This window comes from Leptonotus elevatus, chromosome 17 (assembly GCF_054856555.1).
Source record: "Leptonotus elevatus isolate MCC_2025b chromosome 17, RoL_Lele_1.0, whole genome shotgun sequence".
In the NCBI taxonomy this organism is placed as follows: Eukaryota; Metazoa; Chordata; class Actinopteri; order Syngnathiformes; family Syngnathidae; genus Leptonotus; species Leptonotus elevatus.
Genome location: NC_141255.1, coordinates 1,695,166 through 1,715,428, shown reverse-complemented (window position 1 = coordinate 1,715,428; position 20,263 = coordinate 1,695,166). Strand labels below are relative to the sequence as shown.

The window sequence follows — 20,263 nt, the reverse complement described above, 5'->3', positions numbered from 1 at the left end:
GCAATCCTCGGCATACTGTCAAATTTCCTATTAAAACTCGAGGCTTGATTTCGAACCCTCATTTTAAACTTTAGCTCTTGTTTTAAAGCTCTCTTAAAAAAAAACGACATATAGCGTTGTACTTGTGACTCATGATATAAAAGTTGTGTACAGCCTCTAAAAGTCAGAGCCATTGATAGTTTGGCTAACTCGGTTTCGGCAGGGTAACAAGATGGCGTCCATATGTCATGTGACCAGCAGTTGACCACTGACAGCGTAGAGCTGCAATTGGTCCTCTACGCTGTGATTGGTCAACAGCCGTTATCGACCAATCACAGCGTAACTCTGCTAAAAGTGTGACTTCATGCCCCCTTGTGGTTGTGTTCAGGACGACAAGTTGATCCTGGACGCGCCGTCGTCTCAGCCCCGAACTCGATCCAAACGCCAACGCAGAGACGCCACCAACGACCCCCTGGAGCTTGTGGTAGACGCGCACTCGAGCACACTTGTATGCGTGTCCTTTTTTGACATACCGCGTGACGCGTCTCGGTCCAGGTGAAGTTCGGTCACGGCGAGTGGATGGTGGGTTCCGTGTACTACGCGTGGAAGGACGACATCCCTCTGGCCATCATCATCCCCGCCGTTGTGGTGCCCATGCTGCTCTTCATCGCCGTGTCCGTGTACTGCTACAGGTGAGAGCCGCCGAGGCCGCCCCGCCCCCGCCCCCGCCCCCGCCCCCGCCCCCGCGCCGCTCACGTCCTCTTTCCGCGTGGCCGCAGAAGGAAGAGTCGGCAGGCCGAGCGCGAATACGAGAAGGTCAAGCATCAGCTGGAGAATCTGGAGGAGAGCGTGAGGGATCGATGCAAGAAGGAGTTCACGGGTCGGCTGCAAACATCAAACTTGGCATCACATCTTTTTTCCTCATTCCTTCCTTCATTCCCTCGTGCATTAACTCAGTGTAGCTTTTTATTTTGAATCCTTTCTTCCTTTGCTTCAACTTTCCTTCCTTCCTTTCTCTGTTTCTTCTTTTCTCTCCGCTTTCCTGCCTCTCCTTCTTCGCCTTACCTGGCATTTTTCCCTTCCTTCTTTCCTTCCTTTCTTCATTCCTTCTCTTCTGCCTTCCTTAATTCCTTCCTTCCTTTCCTTCTCTTCTGCCTTCATTCCTTCCTTCCTTCCTTTCTTCATTTCTCTCCGCTTTCCTGCCTCTCCTTCTTTCCCCTCAAATGTTTTTTACCTGGCATTTTTCCCTTCCTTCTTTCCTTCCTTCCTTCCTTCCTTCTCTTCTGCCTTTATTCCTTTCCTTCTCTTCTGCCTTCCTTTCTCTGTTTCTTCTTTTCTCTCCGCTTTCCTGCCTCTCCTTCTTTCCCCTCAAATGTTTTTACCTGGCATTTTTTCCTTCCTTCTTTCCTTCCTTCCTTCATTCCTTCTCTTCTGCCTTCCTTAATTCCTTCCTTCCTTTCCTTCTCTTCTGCCTTTATTCCTTCCTTCCTTCCTTTCTTAATTTCTCTCCGCTTTCCTGCCTCTCCTTCTTTCCCCTCAAATGTTTTTTACCTGGCATTTTCCTTCCTTCCTTCTCTTCTGCCTTCCTTAATTCTTTCCTTCTCTTCTTCCTTCCTTCTTTTCTGCCTCCCTTCCTTCTCTTCTGCCTTCCTTTCTTCCTTATTTTCTGCCTTGCTTCAGACACTTCCACCCTTTCTTCCGCGACTTAACCCTACTTTTCTGCCTTCCTTTCCTCTTTCTTTCCTTCCATTACACCTGTTTTTAATTCATGCATCCTTCCATCCTTCATTGGTTTAGAACAAGTCGTCTACCTTTCTTTCTTACCTACATTCTTCCTTCTTTTCTTCCTTCCTTGCTTCCACCTCAACCTTGTTTTTTCCTTCTATCCTTCTTTCCTTTATTTTGCATCCTACCTCCCTTTTCTTCAGACTTTTCTTCCTTACGCCCTTCCTTCCTCGTGTACCTGTCCAGAACTCCTTTGAAATCAACCTCATTTGTTCTTGGCTAAAATGATTTGCTATTCTTCACATTCCCTGTGAAATTTTTTGTTTTTTGTCACGCTGATCTGTGGCCGACCGGTTCAGACCTGATGATGGAGATGGAGGACCACACGAGCGAGCCGAGCGAGTCGCGCATCCCCTTCCTGGACTACAAGACGTACACGGACCGCAACCTCTTCCTGCCATCTAAGGACGGCGCCAACGCCGCCGCCTCGGTGCTGGCGGGACGCGTCCACGTCCCGGAGTCCCGCAGGGCCATCGTTGCGCAGGCCCTCAACCAGTTCTCCAACCTGCTCAACAGCAAGCCCTTCCTCATCAACGTCAGTCACATGCACGGCTTCACTTTACACATTCAAAGTTTGAACTCGAGGACAGGGTTTGACATGGAGGTTTTAAGATAATGTTGGGGTTTAAGAGAAGGTTAGGGTTAGGCTTCTTCAAACCATAATACACGCTTAAAACCTTCATTTGAAACCTTAAAGGGGGAAGTCAACCTTAAACATGACATTGTGATTAATGTTACATTTGTGGAATCCATATTAGGGGGCGACCATTTGCGGTCGACTGAAGATGACATCACAGTTGCTCGGGGCTCAGGCAATGACCAATCACAGTTCACCTGTTTTCTTTTCTTGTTATTTTTTTTTCTTTTTTCTTTTTTAAGAGCTCAGTATTGTTCATTCGGAAATGTCATCATCATTGCTCTTTTTTTTAAATTTATTATTATTATTTTTTTTAAATATATATATTTTTTGTATGTGGGTTGTTTTCTAATGCTGAGCTGTGATTGGTTGTTGAGACCTGAGCAACTGTGATGTCATTTTCATTCAACAGCAAGTGGCAAAATGGCCGCCTTCTGATAGTGATGAAAACTGCTGGATTTTGCTGCTTAACTCATATTCCACTAACGCAATAGTAACCAGAATACCGTACTTGGACTAGTGGGGCTGCATAAAAAAAATTGTGGGGGGGGTTGACCTCCCCTTCAACCTTATCTTCGAAAAACCCTACACTTGTCTTGAGACACCAATTTCTAACCTTGACCATGGCTTGAAACCCTAACTTGGGATAGAAATCCTCATTTTTAACCCTAACCCTGTTTTAAAGCGTGAGACGTTAACCTCGACTTGAAATCCTGAAAAACCCGTAAACATGTCTTGAAAACCTCATTTTAAATTCTCACCGTGGTTTTATACCCATACGTTGCCTTGAAACCCTAATTTTAAAACTTAACCCTTGTTTGGCTTGCAAGTAACCCTAATTAGAACCAAATTTGGAAAACTAATCCTTATTTGTTAGCCTGATTTTAAACTAGAATCCTGTCTAAAATCCTTAACTTAAAATCTTTTTATTTTATTTTTTTTATAAGCCCCATTTTGATCGTTTTCCCAGTCCAATAAAATCTTGTTGTTTTTGTAGTTCATCCACACGCTAGAGAATCGGCCCGACTTCAACGCGCGCGCCCGCGGCGATTTCGCCTCCCTCCTGACGGTGGCGCTGCACGGCAAGCTGGTCTACTACACCGACATCACCAGGACGCTTCTCCTGGAGCTCATAGACGAGCACGTGCACAACAAGAACCCCAAACTCATGCTCAGGAGGTCAGCCAGCGTCGTGTCTTCTGACTTGTCACTTTTTTTTTTTACCACAAAATGTTGATGTGTGCTGTTGCAGGTCCGAGACGGTGGTGGAGAGGATGCTGTGTAACTGGATGTCCATCTGCCTCTACCAGTTCCTCAGGGTGAAGTGTGAACTCATATACACACACACACACTTTATATTAGAACTTCAGCATGTACTCTATCTCACAGAAGTGAGCACACCCCTCACATTTGAGGAAATTTGCATGAAAAAACTACAAAATAGTTGTGGGAATGCTGGAATTCTGCATGCCTAGGTGGCGCTAGTGAGTGATATATTTTTGTTGTTGCATTTTTCCATTGGATTTCATGAGTTCCACTTTTCAGTCTAAATGAATGGAGGGTAATTTCAGATAACACGTTTCCATATACTTTTTTACCGCTACTCCTCCACGTTGAGAGGAACCAGTTGAGGTGGCTGGGGCATCTGGTTCGGATGCCTCCTGGGCGCCTCCCCGGGGAGGTGTTCCGAGCATGTCCTACCGGCAGGAGGCCCCGGGGACGACCCAGGACACGCTGGAGAGACTACGTCTCACGGCTGGCCTGGGAACGCCTTGGGATCCCATCGGAGGAGCTGGCTGAAGTGGCTGGGGAGAGGGAAGTCTGGGCTTCCCTGCTAAAGCTGCTGCCCCCGCGACCCGACCCCGGATAAGCGGAATTGAAGACGGAACGGAACGTTTCCATATAAATTTCAATTTCCTTCAAAAATTCACGCCTCCCGGGTTCAAGTGTTCTTTTTATTCATTTATCTTTCAACTACAATTAATACTTTGTCATTTTCATACAATTTATCTTTCGATTCACTTCATAAGCATTCAGCTTAGCATTCGGCTTTCAGCATTCCCACGCCATTTCTGCAGAAATTGCACTTAGTCTAGTTGCAAATAGAGTTGCTATAGTAGCGAAACGATATTACAGATATGAAAAATATTCAACATGGCTGGGGTCTTTTTTTTTTAATACAGGTATTAAAATCAATGTAAAAGGTGGGATTAATGATGTCATATGATTGTAGTGATGTCCTATCAATATACCATCATTTGACTTTCTAGTGACAGACTAACCAAGCATATCCCCAGACTTAAACCCAATTGGGCATCTCTAAAAATTTTGCGCTGCGAACACCCAATAGGGGGAAAATAATATTGACAACGCTGGGCATGCTTTTTGACATTTTCACGTCCGCCGTCTGCGTCGCAGGACAGTGCCGGCGAGCCGCTGTACAAGCTGTTCAAGGCGCTGAAGCATCAGGTGGAGAAAGGACCCGTGGACGCCAAGGCGAAGAAGGCCAAGTACACACTCAACGACACGGGGCTGCTGGGAGACGACGTGGAGTATTCCGTGCTGGTCAGTTTGCAAAAACACGCACGCGCTCATTTGTCACTCCCAGTTCAAACAGAAAACAGACAATTTAACATTTTCTATTTAAACACTTCAGTGTTATATCAAATGATACAGTAAGGAAAGTCTGCTAGCTTAATGCTAACATATAATGTGAAACCCCATAGGCGGGCTAATGGAATTATCCATCCATCCATCCATCCATTTTCTGTACCGCTTGTCCTCACAAGGGTCGCAGGGGCTGCTGGAGCCTATCCCAGCTGGCTTCGGGCAGTAGGCGGGGTACACCCTGAACTGGTTGCCAGCCAATCGCAGGGCACACAGAGACGAACAACCATACTCACAATCACACCTATGGACAATTTGGAGTGTCCAATTCACCTGCCATGCATGTTTTTGGAATGCGGGAGGAAACCGGAGTACCCGGAGAAAACCCACGCAAGCACGGGGAGAACATGCAAACTCCACCCAGGAAGGCCGAAGCCCGGACTTGATCTCACAACCTTTGCACTGGGAGGCGGACGTGCTAACCAGTCAGCCACCGTGCCGCTAATAAAATTAGGGTTTTTTTTTAATTCTTTTACTCCACCAGGGTTCCCATCCAGTCTCACCTTCACAATCGTTTCTTTTATGGTTATATGTTCTCTTTGTTATTCATGTTCTTTTGAAAATTAAAAATAGTAAAATAAATAAATAATCATCATTTTAGACCCTGCAAGTGTTGGTGCACGGGGAAGGCCCAGATGTGACGCCTGTGAAGGTGCTCAACTGTGACACCATTTCTCAGGTGACAATTATAGCTAATATTTTTATACTACTACTTTTTTTTTACATGTAATTGATTTTGTTTCTTCTGCTGCACAGGTGAAGGAGAAGATCATCGATCAAGTGTACAGGAATCTTCCGTACTCGCAGAGACCAAAAGTGGAAAGCGTGGCGCTTGGTAACAACACACGCGCTCATTGATGATTGCTGATCAATGTTTTTGATTATTGATTGATGTTTACGATGGATCCAGAGTGGCGTCCCGGCTCCACGGGTCAGATTCTGTCCGACCTTGACCTGACCTCCCAGAAGGAAGGACGCTGGAAGAGACTCAACACTTTGGCTCACTACAATGTAAGAAGAGGAGTGATGATGTCATCAACAATCATGTGACTCCCGAGAGGCGATGTCGTAACAAAACAAAAAAAATGCGACCGTCGTGATGACATCACGTTGTGGTCCCGCAGGTTCGGGACAACGCCACGCTGGTTCTGTCCAAAGTTTTGCACACTCAGTCCTTCCACCAGCACCCGGACAGCTACGAAGAGCGTAAGTACACACATGCGCGCGCGCGCACGCACGCACGCGTACGTAAGTCTGGATTGTTGCGGATGATCATGTGACGACGGCATCAGGGAACGTCCTGCTGGAGGACGACAACACGTTCCACCTGGTACGAGCCACCGACGAGCTGGACGAGGTGAAATCCAAGCGAGGCAGCATGAAGGACAAGTCCATGACCAAAGCCATCACCGAGATTTACTTAACTCGCCTGCTCTCCGTCAAGGTAGACATCCCCAAAATCGTCAACATTTAAATACGATAAATACGGATGTGCGATACTACTTTTTTTTTAAGACCGATACCAGTATCGATACCAAGTACTGATGCCGCAAATTTTATATATTTGAAGTTGAGACACCATTGTTGACTATCTCACGGTGTCCCTCAAGGTTCTCTCTTAGAACCACTTTCATTCTGACTGTAGAAAAAAAAAAGGCATGAAAATTGATTAAATGATATTCCAAAGAAGACTCTGCTCTCCAATAAAATCTTTCAGGCGTGTTGATTAAAAATTAACTTGCTGATATTTGCCAACATCTAATTAAGCCAACTCATTTAGCAGTTTTATGCTAATTCTAAATTATCCTTAACTTAAAACAAGGGGTGTCAGGCGATTAAAATTTGTAGTCGTAATTAATCGCATGACCAAAGTAGTTAACTCACGATTAATTGCAAATTTTATATCTGTTTTAAATGTACAATAAAATTTACAAGTTTTAAGTTTATATACTCTTGTTAACATAAAAGTGGGGAAAATAGAAATGTGGCTTCATGTTTTTAGCCATTGATACAGTAATTTCCAAATAATTCCTAAACTTGAGTTCAAATTAAAAATATGTGCTGTGCTGTGCTGTAAAAAGGAGTGTGATATTGATTTGTGTTGAGGGCATTTTCTGCCACTAGATGGCATAATTGCATTTGGAAGACGGTGACAGCTCAGTGCATTTTTCTTTATATATTAAGAGCTATCTAATCGTTAACATTAAGTAGCTTGTAAAATTCTGCACATTTGTCAAATTGTAAAATACAACTTGACCCCAGTCTCCACAAATGTATGCATTATTATTACATTTATCACTGCTAAATTTTGGACGTGTCTGCTGCGTTGCGACTGGAATTCCCCCAATACAGGCTTGCTAAAGTAAGGGGTGGTCAACAATTGTGCGTTAAAAAGTTGTTTTTTGTGGATAATAGAAAAGCAACAGAAAATTGTGTATTTGTGCTTTTCAATAAAAAAAAAAAAAAAAGAAGTAAATTTGGGGGGGAAAAAGTTTTGCTAGCTTAATGCTATCCTATAATGCAAAACGCCATTGACAGGCTAAAGTAAATTAGCATTGATGTCACAGTGCGATGTGGTGTGTATTTTCAGGGCACGCTGCAGCAGTTTGTGGACGACTTCTTCAGCAGCGTTCTGTGCTCGAGCGCCGCCGTGCCGCCCGCCATCAAGTACTTCTTCGACTTCCTGGACGAGCAGGCGCTGCGGCACGACAACGTTGACGAGGAGACGCTGCACATCTGGAAGACCAACAGGTGCCAACGCATCACGTCGAGACGTCCGTGGCAAAAACTTTTGCTTTTGACCATCACGTCGTCCTCAGCTTGCCGCTGCGCTTTTGGGTGAACATCCTCCGCAACCCTCACTTCATCTTCGACGTGCACGTGACCGAGGTGGTGGACGCCTCGCTGCACGTCATCGCGCAGACCTTCATGGACGCCTGCACCAAGACGGAACACAAGCTCAGCCGGGTATGCGCGTCCGCTCGCCCCATGTCCGCTCCATATCCAATCAACGTCTTTCGTGTCCACGTTTGTCCCTGCAGGAGTCGCCGAGCAACAAGCTGCTCTATGCCAAGGAGATCTCCACCTACAAGAAGATGGTGGACGAGTGAGTCTCGCACGTGCGTGTGCAAAATGACATTAAACACTCACGAATGTTACGCGCATGCACATTTGTCTTGTGCAGTTACTACAAAGGAATCAGACAGATGGTTCCCGTCAGCGACCAGGACATGAACACGTACCTCGCCGAGGTGTCCAGGGTATGTGTGTGAAAGTCCGAGTCGGTGTGTGTGCGTGAGAGTGCTGACAAGGGCGGCCCGATTAATCGGCCGCCGATTGCTGCCCTTCAAAAACCGACCAAAACAATCGGCCAAGTGGCCAATTTTTTCCCCCTTAAAACGTTATCATCGAAGAAACCCAAAGTTTCTGACGCTGTAAAAGTACCCTGAATGCACCATTTTGCTTTCGTAGCATTAGCAACTAGCAAGTGTGTTTAGCATGTTATTCTGTTGTCCCTAAGCGTCCTTTAAGCTGTTTAATGACACCCCAGTTGGAGTTAACTGTAAAACTAAACACACGCCTATAAGATTTACATCCACTGTATATTTAAATACAAAACATGCTTCGTTTTTTAAACATCGCTAGCCTAGCGCTAATGCTAAAAGCGAAGGGAGGATCCCATTCAAATGCTAACCGGAAGTTAGCATCGACTTTGGGAGTGTTTTTTCTTCAAATAACGAATATTCACACACAAATGCTGTGGCAACACATACTCACGGGTAAAATAACACTAAGCAAAGTCACAAATGTTTCCCAATGTGTGAAAAATAATTAATTTTAATAGAATTCAATCGGAGACCAGTCAAGTAACTTTCTTGCAGGGCACCACACTGCCCCCAAGAGGCCAAAACGCACAGTATTTGTTCTTATTGTTTTTCCAGTTGCCATTTTTGTAATTTTATTTTATTTCACTTTCTTATTGTTTTATTTTGGCATTGTTCTTCCAAGTTATATTTAAAGTTGATATTTCTATATATATTATTATTATTATATATTATGATATTTTTATTCAAATACTTTATTTTCTCAAAAATCAAGGTGCAAAGTTTTTTTTTTGTCTTGACACACATTCAGATAATTTTACGCATTAAATTTTTTTTTTTTAAATAATCGGCAGATGAATTTGTAATCTGTATTTTTTCTGCCAATTTATTTTCTGTGTGCGCGCGCAGCAACACACAGACGAGCTGAACACGCAACAGGCCTTACATCAACTGTATCAGTACGCCAGCAAATACTACGACGTGGTAAGAACTTCCTCTGCATTCCTTCACCAACTTCGTTCGTTAATTGATTCATTGACCATTTCAATGATTCTTTTCTAGATCATCCAGTCCCTGGACGAAGACCCGGCCGCCCAGAACCGACAGCTGACGCTCAGACTGCAGCAGATCGCCGCCGCCCTGGAGAACAAAGTCACGGATCTGTGAAACACTTGAATTGGACCAAACAAGAAGAAGGAAAAATCGTGAAGAAGCCTTTTTTTTTAATTTTTATAACCACTGAGACATTTGGACCAATCAGAGCTCTGCGCCGGTCACGTTTGACTTCCTGCGTTCGAGACGCTTTCACAATAAGTCACAGGACGTTGACGAAGCGGCCAAAAGAAAACTGCTCATGAAGTCAAAAGATCCTGTCAGCTGGAAAACAAACAAAAACATGATTTTAATGTTGAATCCGCTGACAAAAAGACTGAATCATGATTTTTTTTTTTTACGTGCACTATTTGCTCATTTTTTTAAATAATCCGCTCTGTGGTACTTTTGCTTTTTAAATTTTTTTTAACTTTGAAATGTGAAGCTTTGTTTGAAGGTTCTCTTTGTCGGTTCTGATATTCAGACGCGTTTATGAGCTCTCGACACGCATTTATTATATTTTATGACTTGCCACAGCAGGCTTACGTGGAGCTCCCGACATGAAATGCGGTAAAAAATGTAAATACTCATTCGTGGCCATGATTTCTTTTTATATGTCATATTCTGCAGCTCCATTGACTTCATTTATGTGAACAGAATGTTTACTTTTGTCACCATGGAGTGCCTTTAAGAGCAACTAGTGATTTGGTCTCGAATGTGTTTGTGACTTGTTTGTGTACGTTGATTCATTTTGAGGCAGTGGAAGCGACTTGAATGTAAAAAAAAAAAAGAAAAAAAGGAAGAAGAAGGAAGCAGGTACGGACTTTGAAGAGCACAGCCCCAGACATGAGATTGGGGGGCACAAATGTGTATTTTATGTGCAAAATCCATCTATATTAGAGCTATGATTTTCTTTTTTTGTGCGCCCACATAATGATATGAGGGACTCCATCCACTTCCCTCCTTGATGACTTGTTTTGGGAATAAAAGCATTTGGATGGGCACAAGGCAAGTCCAGGATCGTAAACCAGCAAGCGCAGGACAAAAACAAATCCTGGAAATCTCCAATGAAATAAAAATGTTTATACGGACATGAGAGTTCTAATCAGTCATGTGATACCAACGGAATCATCCACTTCCTTGCACGTGCACACACATACACACACACTCCTCCTCGTCATCGCCTTTTCAGTGCACATGTCGGAGAGATGGGATGTGCAAGTTCATCAGCTTTCCCTCAAAGGCAACGGCCATAAAGGTGAAATGTTGACCAATTTAAATAGTTTTTTCTATGTTGCAGATTTAATGAGTTATCCTTTAAATATCCAAACAAAAAGTGTAAACTCAAATTGAAATCTTGGCTACAAGATCTAACCGTTTTTTGGAAGAACATATTTAACTAAAATAGAATCTTTAGCAAGGTGCATTTATCCAGAATATTCTATGGCTGAACCAGACAAATCAATAAAAGCAATAAACCAAATTGATATTAATTTTATTTGGAAAAACGGAGTCCACTATATCAAAAAATCTAAAACGACAAAAGAATATAAAGAAGGTGGACTTTGGGCAATTGCTTTTGAATGTTTAAATGCTGTACTAAAAATTAAATGGTTAAGATCTTTCCTAAAAATAATAGCATCTGGTTCAGTTTTTGTGTTTCCAAAGGGATGGCCGTTGTAGAGTGACGTCACATTGTAGTCCGTTGGTGAAGTCTGAATTTCCGAGTTCAATGGGGCGTTTCCGTACAAACTTCCTGGTTTGAAGTTTTTATTTTTTTTATTCGTTTAAACATGTACAGAACATATTGGCAATTTTCCTCTAGTATATAGTTAAACAATATATAGAAAAGGTAAAAGACAAGCTTAGAAATCTCCAAAAACAACACACAATACATAAAAACTTGAAAGAAAGAAAAGGGGGCGATATCAGCAAGGTTAAATTCCTCTACTAAATTACACAATTTCACTGCATTTTTTATCTTCATACATTTTAAGGATGAAAAATAATGACACATTTTTTACGAAAAACATAGAACTTCCTGGTTGGACGTCAAAGTCCGACTTCCGACCATCCTCGAATGCAGCATTTAATTTCCCCACGAAGAAGAAGCTTGTTGAACCTCGTGAAGCGGGAAGTGACATCTTACAAACATGGACTGGTAATACCATTTTAACTTTTTAAACCCCGCACAGCTTTGACTTCTTTTAAGATCGCGTTAGCCGTTTAAAGAGAACACCAGCGTGTCATTCGTCTTTAGTTTTAAGAATCCGATCGCCTGTGTCAAGTTATTTGAGTACGCTAGCGGGGGCTAACGATGCTAACGCCGACCCCCGTTCACAATGATCGAGATGCTAACCGGCTAATGTTGTGATCACGGCAGTGGTCAACTTAGCTTTTCAACTTTGATGCGTCAAAGTTCAAAATGATAAAATAAAATAAGATCGCAGCCCATATGCGTATTTTCAAGAAATGACATTTCTAACATCGTTTTATTCAATGGGAATGTATTGGAATAATATGACCAAGGGATGTGGTGAATCTCGTTAGTTGCCGGTGTTGCCTACTTTTAGGGACACCCTCTACAATAGAAATACGGAGTCCTTTTGACTGTTGTGGTGTTTGTGTACTTGTTGCTATTCAGGATTGAACGTGAGCTGCCGTCTCCGGTGGTTCGAAATGACTTTGTGTCAGTCGCTGCCCGTCGATTGAAGAACGTGGCATGTATCCTGGAAATTTGTGTGTTGCTCAGCCTTTGACTTGTTTTTCCGTTCTGTGACGCTGATGGTGCCTGACTCCATTCTGATTTTATTTCGCAACTGTTAGTGTTGTTGTTTTTCCTGAGCACTGATCTCAGTCTTCACACCTGGCAGCGGCAGTCCTGGTGCTTCCTTGGAAACGCCGGCCCGCTCTACGCGGAGGAACACGCCTACCTCACTTTTCAGACAGGCTGGTAGGGCAAAATTTAGGCAGGGTACGGTCAAAGTTGGACAATTTCAATGCAATTAATGGGAATAGTGAGGACTTTACAACAGTCAAGGTGTGCTCTTATTGTTAAACTTAGCCGGGGAAAATATGTTAGATTTAAAATTCTCCAGCTAAATTGGAATGGAAATTTTCCACCTCTTTGCAACCCCAAATGTGAGATCTCTATTCGGGTGACAGCAAGCCTCACTTCCTGTTTAATTTTAAACCCTCTGCCTCCAGTAACTCCCACGGTTCCAGATGTTTCTGACAGTTTGGCTTATGCAGGCCGTACTCCTTACATTGTGCACACGCCAAGAAAATCATTCGTCGGATTGGTGAGAAAACATGACACTTAGTATAAACGCTACTTAATATTATAAAACTCACACGATGGCAAATTGTGTGAATCAACCTCGATGCTGTGTGTAGAATTTGGACGACAGCGACTTGACTGACAATGTGACGGGTTTGGAGAACACCAGCTTCTTCACAGAGGACATCACCCACCTCAGCTCGGCCCTGCTAAAGGAAGATGACCCCGGAGAGGCCGGTGAGTGAAACAAACGCACTCCGCCCCTGCCACGCTGTGGTTTCCATCTTATCCCTTGGCTCCCGTTCTTGCAGCGGCGACCAGTCTTTTCACAGATTTCCTCACGTCCTTTTTGAAACACTCCTCCTCTGCCGTATTTGAGCTGCTGGAGGATTACCAGACCCTCTGCCAAGACAAGGTAGCCGCATGACTTAAGTCACCTGTTGTGGGACATGGAACTTGATCGAAGATTTCGACTTAGTCCGCGCCTTCTCTCGGGTGTTTCAGGTGGAAATGCTCCAGTCGGTGGTGTTGCGAGCAGGCCAGAACAGTAAGACGGCAGGAGTGCGCTGGCTACTTCAGCAGGAAAGCCACACGTGGCGGCTCGTCTCCTCTCTGTACAGGTGGACATCCACTTCCTGTTTGACAGCACCTCACACCTGACTGGATCTGACCAGCTCGCCCCCTCTCTGTCTCTTGACCTCTTTTTTTTTTTTTGCAGGGATCGCGTCCAGTTGGCCCTGGAAGAGGACATGATGGTCGACATGGCTGTGAGTGATAGACTGCTGATGTTAAACACGATACCGTGGCGACACACTCGCTCAACAATATGGTAGCAAAGGGGAGGAGTTAGGGCTGAACGATCTATCGTTTTGGGAGTGAAATTGCGATCTCGCAGTGCGGTTTTGAGATCGTCAAAGCTGCATTTTTTTTTTTTAAAGGGCTTTTATCCCCCAAGTTCACCAATCAGCGGCGTGCCACAGTGCGCGCGCGCACACACACAAAATATATTTATTTACAAAGAACGTGGACATTAGTACGAAACGTTACACATAATTGCACATTTAAACATGGCGCCAAGTCGTACTGTAGGTCTTGCCTTAACTTGAACCACACAACCTCTTTTTAGTTCTTGCATCCGAGTAACAGCTTTTTAATATTTCGATGGTATGTTATTTTCAATCATGTTTGGAAATGTTACTGTACATTGTGAATAAAAAGCTTGAATGTGAAGAAAATGTCAAATTAAATCGAAAATCGTTCAGCCCTAAAGTGGAATATCTCCATGGGAATTTGTAGAAATAGTCCAAATGATAACCTCTCCATGGCAATTGAGGGTAATGTGTAAGAAATGTATCATGTTGATTTGGCCTAATTGTGTATGCAGATTCCTAACGAAAGTGAGAAGGTGGAGGTGGAGCAACTCTTCCAGCGCGATGCAGTCGTACGTCAAAGTCAGGTAACAAACCCCGTTTGGACCGTGTTGTCATTTTAGCGCTTAGCTCACCGCTACGTCACGCCTCACCTTTTTAGTTGGTCGTTGATTGGCTGGAGAGCATCGCCAAGGATCAGATGGGGGACTTTTCCGACAACATTGAATATTACGCCAAAAGTGTCTGCTGGTGAGTCGCAGCCTGTATATGTAAAAAACCAACGTGTTCAACCAAACCATAATGCAAGTCTGCTAGCTTAATGCTAACATTCGAAACGCTATAGCTGGGCTATAATGTTGTGCTAATTATCACAAATTGAGCAGCCGTGTCTGTTCGTTAGGGAGAACACGCAGCACATGCTAAAGCTGAGGCTCGAGGGCAAAAATGTCTCCACCGTCCCGCTGGTCACTGAGCTGGTGAGACCCGCTAACGGGATGATACACGCCACGACCGCTCCCAAACTCGTCACCGATGACTCGTGAACGTACTCTCAGGACCCGGACGCCCCCTTCCGGCAGCAGCGACCTCTGGCCGTCCTGGACCAGGAAGACGACGTCCGTCTGCTGAAGAACCTGTTCATTCTCATCCGGGCCGGCATGACCGATGAGGTTAGTTAAAGGGCCGGCGCTCTCATATAAGGTTTGATTGGGGCGGGAAAATGAAACCATATTCTTTAGTTCGACCCATCAGGGGCCTCATTTATCAAAGAGTGGATAGAACAGGTTCTAAATTCGTGCGTAGAAAAAATTTGTGTTGAAAAAAATGTGTGTTGCTAAATTCCACCTGTTCTGGCCTCATTTGCATTGAGAAAGGCCTCCAATTTATTATATATTGTATTATTATTTGTTATTTATTGTGCATTATTTTTGTGTGCGCAGGCTCAGAGGCTGTGCGTACGCTGTGGGCAGGCCTGGCGAGCAGCCACGCTGGAAGGCTGGAAGCTCTACCACGATCCCAACATTAACTCGGGTCCTTTTCAAGCTCCTTTAAAAGGGCTTACCTACTTTCCCCATGCAGTGCCTTTCCTTGAGCTCACTTCAGGGATGTTTTCCTCCTGTGTGCAGGCAGCGCGGAGTTGCGTCCGGTTGAAGGAAATCCTCAAAGAGGCATCTGGAAGGCCTGCACCTGGAGGATGGCTGAGGAGGTACACGCGCGTGCTCATGCATGACATTTTTTGTACATGTTATGGATTTATTTTTTTCTTTAGGAGCAAATAAACAGATACGAGAGAGCAATCTATGCCTGCCTGAGTGGAAATCTCAAACCAGTGAGCTCACCGATGTCTATTTTCCATAAGTGTGCTAACATGCTAAGCTAAGAATGTGTGTGTGTGTGCGTGTGTGTTAGGTGCTGGCTGTGTGTGAATCGTGGGAGGACTGCGTGTGGGCGTACTTCAGAGTGATGGTGGACACGCTGGTGGAAAAGCATCTGATGTCATCGGGGATGACCGACCAGGAAGTGGAGACGCTGCCGCGGGAATACCTGGAAGCAAAGTAACCGCGCGCGCACACACAGGGTCCGGAAAGTCAAAAAACACAAAAAAATATGCCACAGATTAACTTTCCTACTCAACTGGCAGATAAAGGAGTTCGTCTCAACCTGTTGATTAGAAGCACTTGTGGCTAAAGCCAACCTGTGGCAGGGTTTTTACTTTGTGGACCTGGACACACTTAGTCATGTGATCTTGTCAACCAAAGGCAGTCCCTGATGAGGTCCCTTTTCTCCTCAGCTGGACGATGGAAAAGGTGTTTGAGGAGCTCCAAGCGTCAGAGTCCAAGGTAAAACGCAAAGTGAATGTGATTGGTTCCCATGAAGGTCACATGACTGAACCCACATGATTGGTGTGTGTGCGCACACACAGAGGGTATTGGAGGAGACGCAAGAGCACTACCATGTCATTCAGAAGTTTGTCATCCTGAGAGACCTGGATGGTAAGATTTCCTCCTCGACGCCTTCAGAGGGCCTCGTAAGCGTGCGGCTTTTTTCTCAGGTCTTCTGGAGGAGTTCAGTGATTGGCTGATGGCGTCTCCGGCGCTCCCCTCACACCTGATGCGTTTCATGAGTCACCTGCTGCTCTTTTTCCGCTCCATGGGTTTGGCCCTGAAGGTAACGACGACGTAAAAATGGGATTTAAATCCTTGGACGATTGCGCCTTGATTTTTGAGAAAAGTCTTTGAATTCTAGAAATATCAACTTTAAATATAACTTGGAAGGACAATGACAAAATAAAACAATTAAAAAGTGAAAAAAGAATAGAATAAAGTAAAATAATATAATCTGAAAAAACAATAACAACAAATAATGTGCGTTTTGGCCTCTTGGGGGCAGAGTGGTGCCGTGTACACACTTAAATTGAGTACAGATGCAAGTTACTGGACTGGACTCCGATTGAATTCCATTAAAATAACTAATTTTTAACACATTGGGAAGAATTTGTGCCTTTGCGTAGTGTTATGTGTTCCCACAGCATTTGTCTGAATATTCGTTATTTAAAGGAAAATCAATGCTAACTTCCTGTTAGCATTTGAATGGGATTCTCCCTTCGCCTTTAGCATTAGCGCTAGGCTAGCAATGTTTTAAAAAAACTAAGCATATTCTGTATTTAAATATACAGTGGATGTAATTCTTATCGTCGTGTGTTTAGTTTTATGGTAAAGTCCAATTGGGGTGTTATTAAACAGCTTAAAGGACGCTTAGGGACAACAGAATAACACGCTACACACTTGCTAGTTGCTAAAGCTACGCAAGCAAAATGGTGCATTCAGGGTATTTTCACAGCGTCGGATACTTAGGTTTTCTTTGATGATAATGTTTTAAGGGGGAAATAATCGGCCATTTGGCCCAATTGGCCGGTGTTCTGGCCCGAGCCTGCAGTGTCGTCGATGTCATTTCTGTCTCCGTGTGGCAGGAGGACGTGTGCGTGGATGTGCTGAAGGCGTACGTGAGCCTGCTCATTCGGGACCAGCAGACGGACCTGGTGGCGAGCTACGTCAGCCAGCTGCCGGCCGACCTGGCCACCACTCAATACGCCGTTTTCCTGGAAACCGTCAGCCAGCCGGAGCTCCGCCCCCGCTGCTTGCAGCTTGCCACCGAAGCCGGTGAGAGCAGAAACTTTGGTTAGGCGGCAAGATGGCGAGCACATTTGGAATCATTTTGTTCGTGTAGGTTTGGATGTGGCGGCTGTGACCAAACTGGTGGTGGAGACGGTGCGAGAGCGGGATGACACCGAGTTCATGCCTCACAGCCAGACTCTGGAGACGGGAACCACACTGGTTCGTTTGGAACCTAAAAAGTCATCAAGTTGTCGTCCATGTTGAGTGTGTCAGGAGTTGTCTTCTTACAGGAGGACCAACAGAAGATCGACGTCATCGACTGGCTTCTTTTTGACTCCGCCCATCGAGCTGAAGCCCTGAAGCAGTCCAACGCCATCATGAGGAGATTCCTGGGTAACAACAAACACTTCACATCATTGCGTGACTCATTATTCACCTGGCGGGATCGTGAGGCACTCCTTCGTCCGTTCTCCCTCGCAGCTCTCGAGAAACACGACGCGGCCAAAGCGGTCTTCTCCAAAGTTCCCGCCGATTTTTTGAGAGAAATCTGCAGCGATTGGCTGGGATTCAGCCACATGTCACCTCTGCCCGCCGAGGATCAGAACGCCATTCGAGAGCATCTGTGCATCAGAGCCTACCTGGTTTGTGTTTATTATTATTCCATTATATAGAAGTGGTATTTAATAGTTCTCTTTCTCACTCTTGCGCACCACACGCAAACTTTGCTGCTCCCACTTGAAGTTGACCGTAAAGCAAAAGACAAATTAACATTTAAACACTAAATTATTCAACCAAATTCAGATTCACAAATGTCTGCTAGCCTAATGCTAAAATATAACTCAACTCGCTAAGACAAAAGTTTTTCGGATCGGCAAAAAAAAAAGAAAAAAAGAAGATAAATAGTACTATAGTAATAGGACTGTCTTCACCTACTTTGTAAAACGCTTTTGCCCATTAAAAAAAAACCCCAAAAACAACTCAAAACGTCTAGTATGGCCATTTAGGATTCAGGAACACAACGTGCAATATGAAGCACATACATTCTTACTTTATACGTGGTCCATGTGTAAAATAAAAAGGTATTAATGGCTTAAATATTCCTAAAATCTAAACGGCTATATTTGACATTTTGAGTTTATTTTTTTTATTTATTTATTTTTTTTATGGGCAAAAGTGTTTTATTAAATAAAAGAAGACAATAATGAAAAGACCTCAAAGTACATTTTAAGGCACGTTCCCTTCCTTTAAACATGGAGAGTAAATTGCAAAGTAGCCTTGGTCCAATATTAAACAAGCAGTAAAGAAAGCACGCCAGGTACCAGCTGTCAAACTCATTTATGGCTGCCAAGCAGGCTGAACCAGGGACTCGTTGCTAACGCTAACAGCTAGCTGCTAGCCATTAACAATGGAGATTTGTGCCATACCATACAATGACGTCGTAACTAATTAGCTGTTTACTGCGTCCTAAAGTAGCAATTAAAAACTTAATGAACTTTCGGGGTGGCATGATGATGATAATGGTAAAAAAATATGTAATTTCAATAAAAACGTCGGAAACGTAAGCCGAAACATCCAAAAGGGAAGTCAAGCTAGCAGTCATGTTGCCATGTCGGCCGACTTTGGAGCGCTTTATACGTCATCGACGCTCGACGATATGTCGTGCATGCCGACGTATTTACGTCATTGGTTATGTCGACTCGTCGGGACAGCCTTACATCTGACATTACCTGCAGGCAAATATTGTTCTGTTCTATGCCAACAATTACAACTGCGGCTTAGTAAGGAACCTTCTCTGCCTCTTTTTCTTAATGCAAAACGCCACAGACAGGCTAATTAAAATTGACATAGCTTTAATAATACCAAACATCTGAAATATTCTTCCAGGAAGCCCATGAAGCCTTTATCGACTGGTTCAGCCACAGTAGCTCCGCCCCCCAGAAGCCGACACCTGCACCAGAAGTAAAATTCACAGAGCGGGTAGCCAATGAGATGAGAGAGAAAGAGTACCAGGTACGCACGCCGCCAAGGAAATCATGGCTTTATCTCCAGATGCGATGTGTTTAAAAAGCCTTTTTCGCCGCCAGGCCGCGCTTTCGGCCTGGTCGGGCCGCCTGGATGTCCTGACTCAAGACGTGAAGGAAAGAATTTACAACGTGCTGCTGTTTGTTAACGGGGGCTGGATGGTGGACAACGTACAGGTCGGGACAAAACGCTCATCCGTCTTGCGCGCCAATGAGTGAGAAGCATATTTGAGGGTTTTCCCGAATGTTTTTGTCAGGATTCGGAGCAGGGTGCCGAGCGCAGACACCAAATGTCGGCGCTGCGCTCGCTGTGTCTGCCTCGCCTCAGCTTCCTGCTGCTCAGCGTGCTGCAGAGCTCCTCCAGACACCAGGAGGCGCTGCAGCTCGCCGACATCATCTCATCTGACCGTTACGGCCTCTACCAGGTAACCTCGCCGCCGCCACCGCCCTTCGGCTTTCTTCTTTTGCGCTTTGCGTCTTGGTCGAGGCCAACTGTGGGCTTGTGTTTATTTAGGTGTTTTCTAAAGAGGAGCTGAGACGGTTCCTTCAGAAGCTGAGGGAGTCGTCCCTCGCGCTGTTGGACCAGGGACTTGACCCGCTCGGCTATGAGTTGCAGCCATGAAAGGCCCCTGGATTATGTTTTGTTTGCGTGTTCTATATTTTCTAAATAAATGTAAAAAAAAAATACTTGGATGGGTTGATTGTTTGTTTAAAGCAGAGCAACTGGCACTGAGGCAAAAATATTTTGTTTTGTAGGATGAAGATAATTGATAATTGGCTAACATGTACAACTAAACACAATAGTTCCCATTGACAGCTATATATATATATATATATACATGTTCTTTGTTACATGGGAAAATTAAAGTAGGTAAGAAGAAAAAGAAAGTAAGCTGTTATCTTAGCTTGCTTCTTAACACAAGTGATTGGCTGGTAATATAAGACCAAAAGAAATCCCAATTCCCTCATTTTTTGCTGGGGTTATGTAATGTTAAA

The 20,263-nt window shown here is 44.3% G+C and overlaps 2 protein-coding genes across 4 annotated transcripts in view; both read left to right on the top strand.

Moving 5' to 3' along the window:
• Positions 1-10,574, top strand: part of plxnb2a.1 (plexin b2a, tandem duplicate 1) — a 41,909-nt gene extending 31,335 nt beyond the window's left edge. For all 3 annotated transcript variants that reach the window (XM_086058876.1, XM_086058874.1, XM_086058875.1), the window contains 18 exons: positions 368-463; positions 535-671; positions 759-859; positions 2,064-2,299; positions 3,399-3,580; positions 3,654-3,720; positions 4,820-4,966; positions 5,670-5,747; positions 5,825-5,903; positions 5,979-6,079; positions 6,193-6,274; positions 6,361-6,512; positions 7,659-7,819; positions 7,888-8,035; positions 8,110-8,174; positions 8,253-8,328; positions 9,301-9,375; positions 9,454-10,574. In XM_086058876.1, coding sequence (XP_085915002.1) covers positions 368-463; positions 535-671; positions 759-859; positions 2,064-2,299; positions 3,399-3,580; positions 3,654-3,720; positions 4,820-4,966; positions 5,670-5,747; positions 5,825-5,903; positions 5,979-6,079; positions 6,193-6,274; positions 6,361-6,512; positions 7,659-7,819; positions 7,888-8,035; positions 8,110-8,174; positions 8,253-8,328; positions 9,301-9,375; positions 9,454-9,558 — 2,088 coding nt within the window. In that variant the 3' untranslated portion in view covers positions 9,559-10,574. The remainder of the gene's footprint in view (positions 1-367; positions 464-534; positions 672-758; positions 860-2,063; positions 2,300-3,398; positions 3,581-3,653; positions 3,721-4,819; positions 4,967-5,669; positions 5,748-5,824; positions 5,904-5,978; positions 6,080-6,192; positions 6,275-6,360; positions 6,513-7,658; positions 7,820-7,887; positions 8,036-8,109; positions 8,175-8,252; positions 8,329-9,300; positions 9,376-9,453) is intronic.
• A 942-nt stretch (positions 10,575-11,516) lies between these two features.
• Positions 11,517-19,954, top strand: nup107 (nucleoporin 107). The gene is made up of 27 exons (XM_086060325.1): positions 11,517-11,644; positions 12,128-12,207; positions 12,341-12,436; positions 12,691-12,785; positions 12,880-13,000; positions 13,075-13,178; positions 13,268-13,383; positions 13,482-13,530; positions 14,148-14,219; positions 14,294-14,382; positions 14,534-14,609; positions 14,688-14,801; positions 15,072-15,162; positions 15,258-15,337; positions 15,401-15,460; positions 15,541-15,686; positions 15,923-15,971; positions 16,055-16,124; positions 16,184-16,299; positions 17,102-17,291; positions 17,359-17,465; positions 17,537-17,639; positions 17,727-17,887; positions 19,131-19,256; positions 19,331-19,444; positions 19,525-19,692; positions 19,782-19,954. Exons 1-27 carry the CDS (start codon positions 11,637-11,639, stop codon positions 19,887-19,889), a joined length of 2,709 nt encoding a protein of 902 aa, XP_085916451.1. The 5' UTR covers positions 11,517-11,636; the 3' UTR covers positions 19,890-19,954.
• The last annotated feature ends 309 nt before the right edge of the window (positions 19,955-20,263 follow it).

Coding starts and splice junctions, on each gene's coding strand:
- nup107 (XM_086060325.1), top strand. Junction 12,208..12,340: donor TCGATTGAAGAACGTGGCAT/GTATCCTGGAAA, acceptor CACTGATCTCAG/TCTTCACACCTGGCAGCGGC. Junction 16,125..16,183: donor CATCCTGAGAGACCTGGATG/GTAAGATTTCCT, acceptor CTTTTTTCTCAG/GTCTTCTGGAGGAGTTCAGT.